Source organism: Euleptes europaea, chromosome 12 (assembly GCF_029931775.1).
Source record: "Euleptes europaea isolate rEulEur1 chromosome 12, rEulEur1.hap1, whole genome shotgun sequence".
Lineage (NCBI taxonomy): Eukaryota > Metazoa > Chordata > Lepidosauria > Squamata > Sphaerodactylidae > Euleptes > Euleptes europaea.
In genome coordinates, this window is record NC_079323.1 from 67,530,104 (window position 1) to 67,546,946 (window position 16,843).

Genomic DNA, 16,843 nt, shown 5'->3' on the forward strand with positions numbered 1-16,843 from the left:
GCAGGAGATTCTGCAGGGGTCTGTGGGGACGCTCCACTCACCACAGACCGTGCCCGTTTTTTGACAGGTCGAGAGGGGTTTCCAGATTAAGGGCTGGGGAATTCCATTGGTTATCTTCATCAGAAGAAGGAGAACTGTCCCCCACTGGGGCACTTGTAATCCGGGACCCTACGGGGTCGATTGGTGTGGGAAGGTTGGACGATTCTCCGATGTGAAGTGCAGAGGGTGTGGGTCGTCCCGGCGCTGCGCTGCGGGTGGCCGCGGTGCCTCTGCGTTGAGGTCGTCCTCGAGTTCGGGGCGGTAAGCTGGGGCGAGTGGTTTCCGGGCGATGAGGGCAAGCCGCCGCAAAGTGACTGATTTCCCCGCAAACGAGACAGGCTCCCCTCTGGAATCGAGATTTGCGGTCCAGAGAGGGTCGGGTTGGTCTCCGCGGGTGGGGAGTTGCAGGTTTTGGGGGGGTTGCCCGCCCTTTTCCTTGGTTCTACTGCGAACAAGCGAAACGAACCGCCGGCGGCTTTCAACTTCTTCAGCCAGTAAAATCCAATCCTCGAGGGTGTCAGGGTCGCCTCGCATATAGGACCAGTTCAAAATGTCCAGATGCAATGCCTCACGAAAGTAATGGATAAGGGTAGCTTCAGGCCAGTCCACTACTTTACTCACGAGTCGTTGGAACTCGTCTGCAAACTCCCAAACTGGAGAGGAGCCTTGCCTGAGTTGTAAAAGTTCCGCTTTGGCTCTCTCCCCCATGAAGGGATCTTCGAAGCGTCGTCGCAAGGCGAACATAAAATTGTCGAGGGAACGAATGGAGCGGGACCGTGTATCAAAGTGTAGAATCATCCAATCGGCCGCCTTATCCGTTAACAGAGAGGCAACGAAACGAACGCGGCTATCTTCAGTTGGGAAGAATTGTCTTTGTTCCCTCATATAACTATCCACATGGTGCAAAAAATGGGGCAAGGTTTCAACAGAGCCATCGTAAATAATGTTCAGTTTCGGCGGTCTCCATGGTATTGGGGGCATAGGCGGGTATCCAGGGGCTGGAATTCCTGGTAAGGCAGGTGCAACAGGCACTCTTCCAGGCGCTGCGGGGCCAGGAGCTGCTGGTCCTCCGCCCGGGACTACAGGTCCCCCACCCGGTGCGACGGGACCCCCGCCAGGGACTGCAGGGCCTCCTCCTGGAACCACAGGTCCTCCATCAGGCGCGACAGGCTCTCCGGCGGGACCTCCTCCGCCAGGAGGAACCACTGGAGCAGCTGGTTGTTGCGGCAGCTGCTGCGGTATCATAGGAGCGGGGGTAACGGGCGCAGTTTGAGCCCGTTGTAACTGGTCATTGTCCCTGAGTACTAAAGCCAGTCAATCTTGCAAGCGTGCTACCTGCTCCATGAGATCCATATTTTGGTTATGTAGTAAAAACATCTCATTGCCAGCACCGCTAGTCCGGCGGGACTGGCTGGACCGCAAACCAGTGGCCCAAAGAGATTCTCCTGTATATAAGTCCTCCTCATCGGAATTATCCGATCTCTCGGGCAAAGTACCCGACAACCTGCGGGTTCGCTGAACGCTACGAGACGGGACGAAAGACGGGAAGAACAGAGGTAATTCATAGTCCTTGGGCTGTCGAGGACGCGCGCCACTCCGCGCCCATTAGTGGGCTAAACGCTCCCTCCGCTTGTTCCGCCCGAGCTTTTGCGTCGGCCTCAGCTGTAGATCGTGCTTGCTCCTCCGCTTTTTTGCGCTCAGCCAGGTCCAGGTCAGCTGCCAGCTTGGTGGTCAGCACCGCGGTAACGAGTGGAAGGGCTTCCTGTTCCAAAATGTAAAGGAGCTCTGCGCGCTGATCTTGCAGGTCCAACATCGGTTGGATTTGTACCGCCAAGGCTGCCGCATTTCCACCGAAATCGGGGGTGAGTTGCATGGTAAGTTCCGCCACGGAAATAGTGGTTGCAGTGTGGCCCTGGAAGAGGGCAGCCACCTGTATGGCTACCGCTTTTGCCTCCGTTTGGCAAAGCTCGGGGGGTGGTGCGACCGGAGTTGCCATGTCGGCCGAACGGATCGGGGCCGCAGTCAAAGTCAGTTGCGTTTCACAAGTAGTGAGTCTGGCCAACAGGCTAGTCAACAATTGTAAATCCTCAGCTGCCAATCGAGCATCATCCACCAACCAATCAAGGGTCTGGAGGTCTTGGCAGGCGCTGGTATCCGCAATGTCAGATGTCCAGGGGACCGTTGCGGCTAGGGAACGCCACTGAGCTCGGACGAGTCCAGTCAAGCGGTTGACTTCTGCATCGGTTCGATGTAGCTCAGCTATAACGTCCAGTACAAGCTCGGGGTCGTCAGTCGGCGTTCCCAACGGAAGGGACCACGGATGGAAGCCTTCCAGGGCACCTAGCAGGAACCCGCTACCCAGGGATCAGGTCCACCGGGCCAGGGGCGAATCACACGGGGTTCCAGCCTGACAGACAGCACAGGTAAACAGAGCATACAGGATCTAAGACAGCAATGGAGGGCACTGGGATACACTTGACTATATAAAAGCATAGAAAAAAGCATTCAGCATTCAGCAGCCCAGGACAGGCTCAAGAGATTACTATTTCAAAACAGTCTAGAGCTGTCTCCGTTCTCACGGAGTACTGTCTACTTCAAAGAGTCCAAGAATGCAAAACAATCCTTGCAAGCGAGTTGGTGGGAAAGCGAAACTGAGACACAGGCCTGACATTATGCAGGATGCCGGGCAACAAGGCCAGGCAGCATGGCATGGTTGAACATAAGCCTCCCACTGACTACAGTGATGTGACATGTGACACTTCAGTGGGGGGGGTAGACATTTCTAAGACTTCTGATTCTGAAGAAAGGAGGAGTCTCTCACTCAGTGTGTTGGTGATGATGTTCGGGATTGAAACAGCAAACCCGTAGATCCCTGGCACCATGCAGATCTAGCCGGCGTTGAGGGGAAGACAATCACTGGTGTCGAACCGCAATTGGACTCCTCCCTTGTCCCCGTGCAACAGTAGAGAGGCTAGAGGGAGAGCGAGACTTTTGATGCCAAGGTGACTGGGGCTGACGAGAAGCTCGATGTTGGGAGGCTGAGTAACGTCTGGCTTTTTTGGGTGGGACGTGGACTCATGATTATCCTGGAGGCTCAGAAACACACCTAGGAACATCTGGGACCTGGGTAGAAGGCACCATAGGAGCAGACATCACCGAAGGTGTATGGTTCTTCTTCTGAGAGGGATCCAAAGGTAGTGGGAGGCCCTTTGTTGTCACACCTTGGGTGTCAAGAGGCGGCAAAACGGACAAGTTTCGACGATGTGAGACTCACCCAAACAGAAAAGGCACTCTGAATGTTTGTCAGTGGAGGCCATTTTCGTCCCACATTTCGAACATTTTTGAAATAAAGTCACCTGTGATGAATAGAACCTTCAACAATGATCGAACAGTCGTGAGGTAATTTTGCTCTGATCACAATCACATCCACGGCGGCAAAAAGAGAACTGAGGGAGGGAGCGCTCGCCCCTCCTCCATCACATGACCATTTGGGTGGGAAAACGCCCACTCTTGGAGTGAGATGGAGGGGAGGGGCAAGCGCTCCAAGTACTCTGAAGCTTCCAGAAGCTTGGAAATCCCATGGGGGACTGCACTGAAGACACGATGATGAACTGAGCATTCTGGATAATCAAGGGTCAGATTACCGTATTAATGTAATCTCTTAAATTTTCTATAAATCCACAGTGCTTTGTTTAATACACATCAAAAATCACTGGAGCAATGTTATGACATGATGCTGTCATATATTGAGTCACATCACTGGCATACCAAGGTCAGTACTGTCTACTATGATTGGCAGCAACTCTCCAGGATTTCAAACTTAGGTATGTCACATCATCTAATGCTTTTTGAACTGGAGATTCCAAGGATTGAACTAAGGACCTTTTGCATGCAAAGCATATGCTCTGCCACTGAGCCATGGTTCTTCCCCAAGGATCATGAAGACTTAAATGTTGCAAGCACATCAATATCCACAATTCTCCAATATAAAAAGGAACTTAAAATGGCCAAATCGTACACATCTCAAATAAACAAAAATTTATGACTGACTTGATAATGATCAAACACAATTTGATGTGATCAAATTTGTGATCAAACACAATTTTTCTATTATAATTATTGTGCACATTACTACCTAAATACAGAATTCCAGAAGCACAAAATATGAAGGGCTGCCTTAGACTGAAAAAAGAAACCCTATGGCAGAAAACATGAATACGCAATGGAAACACAGCAAGGAATTTCTGGGATATATAGATTTATAGCGCAGAGATGGAGCCAGTCTAGAATGTAACTGATACACAAAATCTCTCTCCTTCCAGGACAATCAGAATGCTTGCAATCAGCCCTGTTCACATGATTCTGGCATCTTTATACAAACCAAGGCAATGTGGGATATTGCCACAAGGAAGCGAGATTGGCATCCGTGGGCTTACAGTTAGCTCCCATACACTAGTGGTATATACAAATGGGGCCTATGTTGCAAAGATTTAACAATGTACAAGCCATCAGAAGTTAAGTTTGGACAGTTCAAATTGCACACTCCATGTTTAAGATCCTGTTTTGAGGGTAAATATGGATAGCTTTAACTACTTTAACTAGTAGCTTTAACTACTTCTGGGTCAACAGACTGCCTCAATTTGGGGTAGGGAAGAGAGCAACAGATAAATGGACACCAAAGAAGGGAACATTGCCTTGCGGGGAGGAAAGTACACACGGCTGAGGCTGGCTCCCAATTTATTTGCTAACTATGGGACAGAACCAGAATTAACATATTTATTGGTGGTCTGGAGAAGAAATGCTTCCACGAAACAGACAAAAATCCTAAATTTGCCTGGTACAGATAAGGTGTGCACAAAAAAGGTGGACAAACCAAAAGGAACACACAGGCAGTTTGGGATGTGGTAAATAACACAGCAGGCAAAACATTATGCCACAAATACATAAAAGTTCCCAGGTATAAAAAGGAGATTCAAAATGATACATTATTAATTTGAAGAAATATAATCTATACAGACCTTCCAGTAGTCAGATTGTAAACTGTAGTACCTCTGGTATGCAGATAATGCTGAAATGGAAAAGATTTTTTATATAAAACTGAAGTATTAGGCTTATAAAAATTACACGTTTGGTGGCCAGAACCCAACCTGGGAAGGGTTCTTGCTTCTCCCATCATTTTCCTCTTAGGAGTAAATGTCCCACCTTCCTGGTTAACTGTGTTTAAAAGAAATGCAAATCAGGTTTCTATTTAACCAGAATCCAAATCCACAGCTTAACAATGGGTTCCAGTTTTAGTTAAATGAGAACCCTAGTTAATTATGTGTGTGTAAAGTGCGGTCAAGTCACAGCTGACTTATGGCAACCCCGTAGGGTTTTTAAAGCAAGAGATGTTTGGAGGTGGTTTGCCTGCCTCCACGTGGGCTGAGAGATTTCTGAGAGAACTGTGACTGGCCCAATGTCATCCAGCAAGCTTGATGTGGAGGAGTGGGGAATCGAACCCAGTTCTCCAGATTAAAGTCCGCCGCTCTTAACCCCTACACCATGCTGGCTCTCAGTAACGATAACTACAGTTAATGTGAAAAACTGCAGTGTGCTGTGGAACAGATTGTTGTGGGTACAAGAGAGAGAAAGGAACTCCCACAGATGGATCTCAATCTCTGAATCTCAGTTGAAATAGAGCCAACACTAATAAATCAGCATCAACACACGCAGATTATGTATCAACTACTGTTTCCTTATATTTTTAATTGTCATACAGGAAATAGAATTGAAAGCATACATGAAAAGCAGTTCATTGTAAATACAGTGTAACTTTAACAATCAGTTCCTAAAATATTTTTGAGAGAGACTATAGTATCAGATTATACTATTCACATACTCATATTATTTATTTAGGCTGACCAATGGTCCAACACAGCTGGGTTTTTATGTTTGGCATAAAAAACAAAACAGACTCTTACATGTCTAAAATGTTTAAAGTATTTTGCTTAAGAACAGAGGGTATAAAAGCAAAATGTTTAGTTGATTACAATTATTCTAAAATGCCCAGAGGAAGGGTTTTTGGCTTTATATTTTAAGGTCCCAGAGTATGCTCGGAGCACCATGATACAGCAACTTTGCTGAAACTAAGCAGGCCTGGGTCAGATGAATGCCTGAATGGGAGACTCCCTGTTAACACAGCTCATCTCCTAAGGAAACCGTATGAGAATTGAGATACTGTGAATAGGGCTAAGGGTCTTGAATTCTCAGCCATCTTTCCTGCTTTACAACTTCAGGATTCTTTGAGAAAATTATGACAGTTAAAATAATGTAAAATTTAAAGTAAGTTTGTGAATACAGTGTAGGCCACCTTGCATTTCATGCTTGAAGAGGCAGGGCATGAAGGCAATAAATAAAATGTCTTTAAAAAACAATTAAAATGCCATTGCAGAATAAAGCATTTTCCCCTACATGTTCACCCAAGTATCATGGCAATGGAAAACCACACAGTAAAGCATAGTCTGCCTAGTAAACTTCGTGATGTGATGTCACCCCATGGGTCAGTAATGACCCGGTGCTTTTTAAGTATCTTGGAATCCTTGTAAAGCAGGGAATAAGAAAGCAAAACAAAAACAGCCTCTAGAATTTAAGAAAGTACTTCACACTTTTTATGTTCTTATATAATTTAAGCAATGCAGTGTGTTAAGAGTGTCTCCACAACAAGTTACTTTATCAGATGTATATCACAAATTAATTTAATATTTCTTGTCTTAAGGAAACTCTTTTATAGAAGTTTAATGTCACAAAATTAAAGTTTGTTATGTAAATAAGTCCCATGGGGCATCTTATATTTCAGAGTCTTTTGAGACGGAACCAAATATTTGAATATGAATCTAAGCAGTCTTCAAGAGGAAATTACTGCAAATATGAAGTTCACATTTACCATCTGGATGTGAGTTACACTGCTGAGTGTAACTGACTCCTGTTGGAAACAGATGTATTCTAGAATCAAGGCATTTAGCTTAAGAGAAAACTGAAGCCACTTACCTGTTCACCTAAAGAACATGGAAAATGTTAATTAAGTCATGGCTTATGTTCCACATCATGTAAACTGGAAGGATATTATGCTGTCTGAAACATGAGGGCCTGCATGTAGTGCTTTTTTGTTTTATCCTAAGCAAAGACTGCTAAAAGAAATTATGATGGGTTTACCTTTTGGATAGTCCTCCAATAAGAGGTTGAAGTGGCCTAACTGGCAAAAGAACTCAGATTCAACTTTTCCTTCTGCTTTCAATATTAGCGATTCATAGCAGCCAACAGCCTGAAAGAAAAGAGGACAAACTTTATAAATATAGTTTAAGTTTTATAAGCACATTATAAATAGATGTGAAGAAATAAGATTATTTTAGTTTTGCAAATAAGCCGAAAAACATCAAAATAATAATAAATGGTATTGTAAAATAAACTTATGTTTTGGGCAAATATTTCCCAACTGTACAATGGTGATGTAGATCACATTCATACAACGGAACTTGATTTTTTGTTTTAATTCAGCAAGCTTTCAGCTCTAGTCTACACTTTTTGTTCATGCTTACAATGAAATTAATTAATTCACTGCAACAATTGTTCAGTATCAAGATGACATTTTGGTCTAGTGCAGTCAAAAAACTGAACAGCCAATTTCTTATTTGTTATTTTACAAATAATGTTGTAATGGATGGAACAGATAAACCTGCATTTTAGCATGATTTTGTGATGACATAGCCATGTACTGACCACACACAACAAACCTGAAAACTTCAAATTACAAATAATCTAGCGTGAATTCTAAGAGGGCACCGCCCACTCACAATTCAATTTTTGACAGAAGTGACTTTATGCTGCCAGTTGGAGGAGAAAGAACAGGGTCCACGAATCACTAGAGGCTTTAGTTCTATCACCTAAATGCCAGTGTTCCAGGTGAAAAAAAGAGCCCAAGCAGCTCCCCAGATGGGTGTGTGTATTATTTTCCCTCACAAGAGGGGTATAATATTTTCCCTCGCAAGAGGGGTATATTATTTTCCCTCAGCATACATCCTGAAATTTTCTCTTTAGTTTTCAGAGCATTTAAAACCCTTTTGGTTGCAAGAAAAAAATGCTGCGGAAGTATACATACAGTAGGGCTACAAATCGGGTCAGAGTCAGGGACTGGTTAGTACAGTGGCACTCACTCTGTGGCTCATGAAGAGTCATGATCCCCATCAAACAAAAAAGTCACATGACTTCTATATGCCCTGAACACCGCACCACCAACCACACACATAAAATAACAGTAAAGGTATATATACCAGGGGTGGGGAACCTCCGCCCCCCCCCCCCGGGCCATTCACGGCCTGCAAGATCATTTCATGCGGCCTGCAAGCCAAGGCTGAAAGCTCCAGAGCCCTGCCATAGAAACTCAGAACTTTGGGCTTTGTTGGCAGGCGTGCACACAAGCAGATCTCAAGGCTAACTGGGTGACTGTGGGGCCATGTCTCCCAAGACTCCCTGCTTCCTGTTCCGGGAGAGACATGGAACCTCCATCCAAAATGTGCACCTGGCCAGGCTGGCTCTCGGCAGCCCAGCTTTGCTTGGCACCCAATGCGGGAAGCCCCCCTTCCCTTCGCCTGTGCCCCACTGGCTGTTTCCAGGTGAGTGGATGGCATGCCACGCTCTGCGGCTTCGGCCCTCCTGACCTCCAGTCCCTGGAGGGCCGCTCCTATCCTCTTCACGCCGGTCGTCGGGATGGCCTCGAACCTTCTTCCCCCTCCCAGCTTGCCTGTGCTGCAGGGCGATCCCCCGGCTGCACTCCCCCTGACGCTGCAGGGCCCCCCAAAACTCAAGCCACCATCTCCCCCCTTGCCAGCCTGCACGCTAGCCACACAACGCCCTCTGCTGGTTCGGTGGGTCCCTGCCTGGCCCTTCCCTTGCTCTCCCTCAGGCCAACAACTGAAGCTGGTGGGGCACTCTGCATTGCTCATGCGGCGGGGCAAATCCCCAGCCACACACGCCGCCATGGCCTGACGCCACTGGGGTGCCCGAAACCCACACTGCAATCTCCCCTTTCGCCAGCCTGCACGCTGGCTGTGCCGCATCCTCTGCTGGCTAGGTGGCCCCCTGCGCAACCCTCCCCTCGCTCTCCCCCAAGGCCGACAGCTGAAGCAGGTGGGGCGATCCAGATTGCTCCCCCCCCTGTTCGACCCGACCCCACTGAGCCCGAACTGGAGGCCCCAAGGACTCCCAGGGGGATGGCACATCGGCAAAGAAGGTTCACCAAGTCACTATTTCACAGCCAAAGTGCAACTTTGGCTGTGAAACAGAGCATCTGCTTGGCAGGGGCTGTGGCTCAGTGGCAGAGCAGCTGCTTGGCAGGGGCTGTGGCTCAGTGGCAGAGCAGCTGCTTGGCATGCAGAAGGTCCCATGTTCAATCCACGGCATTGCCTGGATGGGCAAGAAACTGTCAGGCCTCAGCAACACATTGCGTTTCTTGCAATGGAACTTCACTCCAGACGTTGCAGCGAGTTAAAAGTTTATTTCAGAAAGACAGCGAGTTCTGCAGGTCATAGAGACTTAAGGCTAGAATACAGACATGGGGAAACATATATAGGGTTGATTAGGTTTTAGAAACAAAGCAACAATACAGAAGTTAACTACCGGTAAAGACTTAAGACAACGCATACAGAAAATAAACGCGTGCGTTAACTGGCTGATCTTCCCGGGCTCCCGGCATTGTCTTGCGGGACCCGGTATCAGATCAGCGATTACTCGGGCAGGTCTCCATGGAGGTGCAGATCTTGGGCAGGAGACCGGGTGCAAACGGGGAGGAATGGAGTGCACAAAAAACTCCATTTTGTCCATGGGGGGAACCATCTTGTTTCTTATCCGGGGCCAGCAGAGAGCCTATCTGACAGAAACAAACAGAAGTGGGTTGCCATTGCCTTTCCCTGCATAACGACTCCGGTATTTGTTGGTGGTCTCCTATCCAAGTACTAACCAGGGCCGACCTTGCTTAGCTTTTAAAATCTGATGAGGCTGGGCTGGGGCATCCAAGTCAAGATCTAGGCAGCATGTAAAATTTCTCAATAAATAAAGTGTACTTCATAGTTTCTCTGGGCCAAAATGGGTAGCTCACCAATAGGTTAAGATCCTAGACATCTGCAGGACAAACCTACTGACACTTTCTGAAGAGTAAGCCCCACTGAATGGACTTGTGTAGGATTTAGAGTAGACCTGCATAAAATTGCACTGCTGATCACTTTTTGTTTTCACTGTTAAATGTGGATGACAAATATATTCATATATATTCTGCACTTGCAGGATTAGAACAGTTGATAATTTCGTATGCCCCCTGAATGATTTTATAAATATCCAAATGGCCATTGGCAGAAAAAAAGTTCCCCACCCAATATATACTAATATTAAATATACAGCTCAGTGGCATGTAACTTACCTGTCAGTCAGTATGATACACTACTATCCCTCTGAGACACAACCTCAGTGAGATTGGGTTCTATACTGGAGACAGAAATTCAAAGGCACTGTTTTGTGTTTTGGAGACACTGGGATGAGAGTGTGAAGGGTGTGGAGGGCTTGTTGTAGAGGATGGGGAGTGCCTTTATTTTCATCCCCAGCACAAGTCAGATTGACCCTTATGACTACTTGGAAAAATCCCAGTGGACCATCAGCCTGGATGGCCACACTTCCTAACCCCACCCAACTAGCCCAGGAGGAGAGCAGGAAAGTAAGGATGCTGCTGCCACGGTGGTTGGGAGTAAAGGCAAGCAAGCATGCCACCACTGCACACAGACTGATGGCACAATGGCAAGCGTTGCCACCTGCCTGGATCTCTGGGCAAGAGGCAAGCTAGCTGGTAAGATTGCTGCCACGTGCGTGAGGTGAGCAGGCTTGCAAGGCCACTATGGCCAAGCATAGGCTGGTGGTGCAGTGCCTGGTTTCTCCAACTCCTGCCTGGGCCTGCCACCAGGCCGGGCACAGGCAAGCTGTCTGGTGAGGCTGCTGCCACTAGCTGGGAAGTCAGCACACCCGCCTGGGCCTGAGGCTGCCAGGTCAGGAAGCAGACAAGCAGGTTGGTGAAGCCACTGCCAATGGGTTGGATGGGCAAGACTGCCATTGCCAAGTACAGTGCCTAATGAGGATGCCACTGCTGAGCAAAAGGAAAGAAGGACCATGGCTCACACTTTCAAGATGAAGCTTTTTTTTATATATATATATAAATTTTATTGGGTTTTATACTAGAAATTTTCCATTGCATTAAACAACATCTATGACAATATAAAGTTTCAATTCTAACCTAAAGTTGTTATAATTCCATAACATATAATAAAGGGAAAAAAAAGAAATGGAAAATTTTTGACTTCCCCTTCACCTCTATCTTCCTCTTAATAAAAAGTTCATCCCGTCGTAGTTAATCTAATCTTAATAAACTATCAATACCATATATAAAAAAAACCATAATCTGTTAGTAAATATAATTATGCTTATTCATTATAAAAAAGACCAAAAATAATCCTCTGGATCAGATTAGAAAATATTCTTCCATTCTTCCCAATTTTAACTCATATTCACAATAATGCATCCACGCCCCCCATTCCCCCAGAAACCGAGTGTCATTTTCTTCATTTAGAATAGCTGTGAGTTTTGCCATTTCTGCCACTTCAAACATTTTAACAATCCAGTCTTTTTTCTCAGGAATTTCTAACCCTTTCCATTTCGCTGCATAAAGCAGTCTCGCAGCTGTTGTGGCATAAATCAAAAAGGTTCTTTGTGTTGATAAGTCGTCTGGAATCATACTCAATAACATCATTTCTGGTGTTTTGGGTATATTCTTTTGTAGTATTAGTCTCAATTCATTATAGATCACGTCCCAAAAGTCTTTAGCTTTGTCACAGGTCCACCACATATGATAAAAGGAACCAATTTCTTTGTTACATTTCCAACAGATAGGGGACATTGTTTTATAAATCTTTGCAATTTTCTTAGGTGTTAAATACCATCTATACATCATTTTATAAATGTTTTCTCGCACTGACTGTGCTTTTATTCCTTTTAGATCTTTGGACCATAGTCGTTCCCATTTATTTAAAGCAATATCATGTCCCACATTTTGAGCCCAGTCGATCATAGTTGGTTTAATCGTATCCTGCTCACAATATATTGTTAAAAGGAGATTATACATTTTAGAAATCAGTTTTGTATTATTATCTAGTAAAATCCTTTGAAAAGAAGATTTTTCTTTAGAAAAACCTTTTTTAGCATCTTGTACAAAAACTGATTTAATTTGGTAGTATTGGAGCCATTGTAAATCATCCTTAAGAAGTTGAAAGTCTTTTAGTGAGCATTTCTTTCCGTCCCAATTAATTAGATCTTGATAAGTAATAAATTTGTCTGGTCTAAGTGGGCGCAATGTTAACATTTCTTGAGGCGATATCCACATCGGTGTTTCTGGTTCCAAGATGTGTTTATATCTCATCCAGATACGAAGTAAAGAGGACCTGATTATATGATTACGAAATGTTGCTTGTAACTTAATTTTATCATACCACAAATAGCCATGCCATCCACTTAAGTTATTATAACCTTCCAAGTCTAGCAAACGTATATTTGACAAATTCATCCAGTCTTTTAACCATACTAAAGCTACCGCTTCAGCGTAGAGTTGAAAATTAGGCAGTGCTAAACCTCCTCTAGTTTTTAGATCCACCAAATATTTATAAGCAGTCCTTGGTTTTTTCCCTTGCCAGATGAAGTTTGAAATGTCTTTCCTCCAAGTATCAAAATATTTAGTGTGTGATATTATTGGCAAATTTTGGAATAAGAAGAGCATCCTTGGTAAGACATTCATTTGAATCGTTGAAATACGTCCCATTAGTGACAATTTTTTATTTGACCATATAATCATATCAGTTTTAATCTTACCCCATAACTTGAGGTAATTGTTGGTTATCAAATCTTTATTCTTTGCAGTAAACCAAATTCCCAGGTATTTAACTTTGTTTGCTTTCTCCCAACCAGTATATGATATAAATTCCTGTTGCTGTGTTTCCGGTAGATTTTTAAATATTATCTTTGTTTTTTCTTGATTCACTTTGAAGCCTGATATTTTCCCAAAATCGTCCAAAGTCTCCCGAAGTATATTCATTGACTGTGTTGGGTTCTCCAAAATTAAAAGTAGGTCATCCGCGAATGCTCTCAACTTAAATTCATGTTTTTTAATTCTTAACCCGCGGATGTCCTCCATACTTCTTAGTTTCACACATAGCGGTTCCAACACCAACAAAAATAAAAGTGGAGACAAGGGACATCCCTGTCTGGTCCCTTTCGTGATTTGGCAATTATCTGACATTGATTCATTAACCAAAATTTTAGCCTGTTGGGAGGTATAAATAGCCGATATACCTTTCTGAAAACGATCTCCAAAATTCAATTTATCCAAAATCCGTTTCAAAAAGTTCCAGGAGACCATATCAAAGGCTTTTTCTGCATCCAAAAATACAAAAGCCGCAGTTTGTTGGATATTCTGGTCATAATATTCCAATTAATCTAGTAAAATTCTTACATTGTCTTTTATTTGCCTTCCTGGTATGAAACCTGCTTGGTCTTCGTGTATAAGATCCTTAATGAATTGTTTTATCCTACATGCCAAAACCGAAGCAAAAATTTTGTAATCCACATTTAACAGCGATATAGGTCTATAATTGGATGTTTTTTCTGGATCCCTTCCTTCTTTAGGTATCAATGATATAAATGCATGTGACCAAGTCTCCGGAGATGTTCCCTCATCCAAAATTGCATTGTAAAGTAAGCCAAAAAATCCAACTAAATTGTCACTAAATGTTCTGTAAAATAGTGCAGTAATTCCATCTGGTCCAGGTGTTTTATCCGTTTTTTGTCTCAGTATTGCTTCTTGTATTTCTTCCCTTGTTACTGGAGCTTCAATACATTCTCTCTGGGTCATTGATAAAGCTTTCATCTGTATTGAGTTTAGAAATTTATCTATTTTCTGTTTTGGAGTATTTTCTTTCTGATATAACTTAGAATAAAATGAAACAAATTCTTTCTGAATTTCTGAAGTTGAATAGACTGGTCCTTTAGCAGTTTGGATTTTTGTTATAACCTTTTTTTGGAATGCATCCTTTAATTGTGTTGCTAAAAGTTTTCCTGGTTTATTTGCATATTCAAAATACTTTTGTTTAGCAAGTTTCAAGTTTTTATTCATTTCCTCCATTATTACCAAATTTAATTGATGTTTAGATGCAGAAATCTTTATTTGAATTTCTCTTTTCTCCTCTTCCTGTGTTACCGTTACCAATTTCTGTTCCAAATTTTGTAAATTCCAAAGTAAATTGTTTGTAAATTGTAATTGAGTCTTCTTCCAAGCCGAATGTTTCTGTATCATAAAGCCTCTCAGAACAGCTTTGAATGCATCCCAAACTGTATTTAAAGAAGTTTCCCCATTAAGATTAATTTCAAAAAAGTCTTTCATTAAAACCTGTAATTCCTTATGTATCTTGTTATCTTTTAGAAGTTTATCATTCATTCGCCATCTAAATGCTTGTTTATTGTTCCAATCAAAAGTAACAGGATTATGATCAGAAAAAGTTCTGGGTAAAATATGGATTTTACGTAACTGAGTGAAAATTGATTTACTGGCCCATATCATATCGATTCTGGAGTGTGAATCATGTCTCGCTGAATAAAAAGTGTATTCTTTAGCAGTTGTATTCATTGTTCTCCAAATGTCTTGTAGTTCTAATTCTGAAGCCATAGTAAAGAAAGTTTTAGGTAAGCAACCGTCATTGATGTCTTTTGCTTTTGATTTTTTGTCCAATGATGGGAGAATAACTCCATTGAAGTCGCCCATCAATAAGATTTGATCTTTTGCGTGTTGGGTTATCAAATCATGTAGATTTTCATAGAAGGATTTTTTCCCTTCATTAGGTGCATAAATTCCAACCACTATTGTCCTTTGTCCCAATATTTTAGTTCTAATAATTACAATTCTTCCTTCATTATCTTTGTATAATAGTTCTGGACAAAGACTGGGGTGGGCATAAATTACCACTCCCTTTGTTTTAGTTTTAGCTGAGGCAATAAATGCTTGTCCAAGCATCTGTTTCTCCAAATATTTTTTATGCTTTGAAGCTATGTGAGTCTCTTGTAGACAAATTAGGGAGTATTTATATTTCTGTAGATATTTGAAAATTCTAGCCCTTTTAGTTTTCTCATTCAGTCCATTTACATTCCAAGAAATTGCTTTTGCCATAATGTAGTATTTTTAACAGGGTAAAAAGTCTATAATTTGGTACCTCCTTCTGCACCTTGTGCCTCTTCTTCTTCCTCTTCTTCTTCCTCCTTCTCCCCAGATAGTTCTTTAAGGTCCATTTTATACTTTCTCAGAAATTTCCCCACATCTGCTTGAGATAGAATTGTCGTTTTCACTTCCTTGTAGGTAAAAGCCAAACCTTGTGGCATGATCCAGCGGTATTTGATACCATTAGCTTTCAATGTAGACACAAAATCTTTGTAGTTGTTCCTCTGTGAAAGTAGATGCCTTGGAATATCCTTCAGTAATATGAGAGGGGAATCTCCTGCTGACACTGGATTTTCATAGTGAATCTTCATAATCTTATCTTTAACTCTAGTGTCATAAAACACTATCATCAAATCTCTTGGCTTAGATCTCCTCATTCTAGCAGGTAATGGTATCCTGTATACTCTGTTAATGGCTTGTTTTAATTCTTGTTCATCTATCTGAAATAAGTAGGCCAAATTTGGTAGTGCAGTTTCTTTATTGTCTCCCATCATGTCTGGAAAGTTGCGTATACGAAGGTTAGTCTCTCTCACTCTCATCTCCATCATTGCCATTTGATTTTTTTGCCGCCATCTGATCAGTTTGTATTGTTTCAATCTGTTTTTCTTGACTTGTTAATTTTTTCTTTGTATCCTTATGCTCATCCATCACTTTCTTAATTGATGCATCCATCGCTTGCATATCTGTCTTCATGACAGTCATTTGAGTTTTTACTTCTTTCAAGTCTCCTGTAACCACATCCAACTTCTGATTAATAGCTTGGGATGCTTGACCAAGATTTGTCATCACAGAAGTCAACTGTGCCATCTGTGTAGACATCTGTTCAAACTGTTTATTTGTTGCCTCTGTTTGTTTAGTTAGCATGTCCTGTAATTTTTTTTCCATGGTTGAGGTTTGTAGTGATTCCCTTAGTTTAGTATAGGCAGGGCTGTGTAGTGAGCCAGAGCAGGGTCGAGTTCCCGACATTTACATTCAAAAGAAGCTGGTAAAATACATGCCCACAGACAGGGCCTTTAAAGTGCTAATTAAAAGATAATGATTCAAATATCAGCCTTATAATTTTTTCGGGTTGAAAAGAGTCGAAATTAGCTCTAAAATTGCGTTTTAAAGTTTTGAAATACCAGTGAGTTTTTTCGGTCGCTCTAGGACGGGCTGATCAGGAAGTATACAGGAAGTTGCTAGTGCCGTGGACCTTCTACCGCCTCTTCTCGATGGTTGTTCCTTCAGGAATGATTTCAGAGTAACTCGAGTGCGACGCGTAATCAGTCCTACGACTACTTCCTGTTGTTTTAGTTCCGATGATAGAGAGGGTGTTATAGAGGGTCTTCCGTTCCAGGCACTCCCTTACTGCAAACGTGGCAGGATATTCTTTTCGCCGGAAAATCAGGAAGAAAAATCACCCTCCCCTTCTCTTGGACCCATTGGTGATAATTCTTGTCAATCAAAAGGTATCCTTCCGACTCTTTATTATGGTTT

General features: G+C 43.0%; 1 protein-coding gene across 3 annotated transcripts in view; it reads right to left on the reverse strand.

Annotated features, from left to right (window-relative positions):
* Window positions 1-16,843, reverse strand: part of KDM6A (lysine demethylase 6A) — a 334,756-nt gene that overhangs the window by 240,791 nt on the left and 77,122 nt on the right. For all 3 annotated transcript variants that reach the window (XM_056858360.1, XM_056858359.1, XM_056858358.1), the window contains exons 3-4: window positions 7,231-7,339; window positions 5,058-5,107 (exon numbers count right to left, since the gene is read on the reverse strand). In XM_056858360.1, the coding sequence (XP_056714338.1) occupies window positions 5,058-5,107; window positions 7,231-7,339 (159 nt within the window). The remainder of the gene's footprint in view (window positions 1-5,057; window positions 5,108-7,230; window positions 7,340-16,843) is intronic.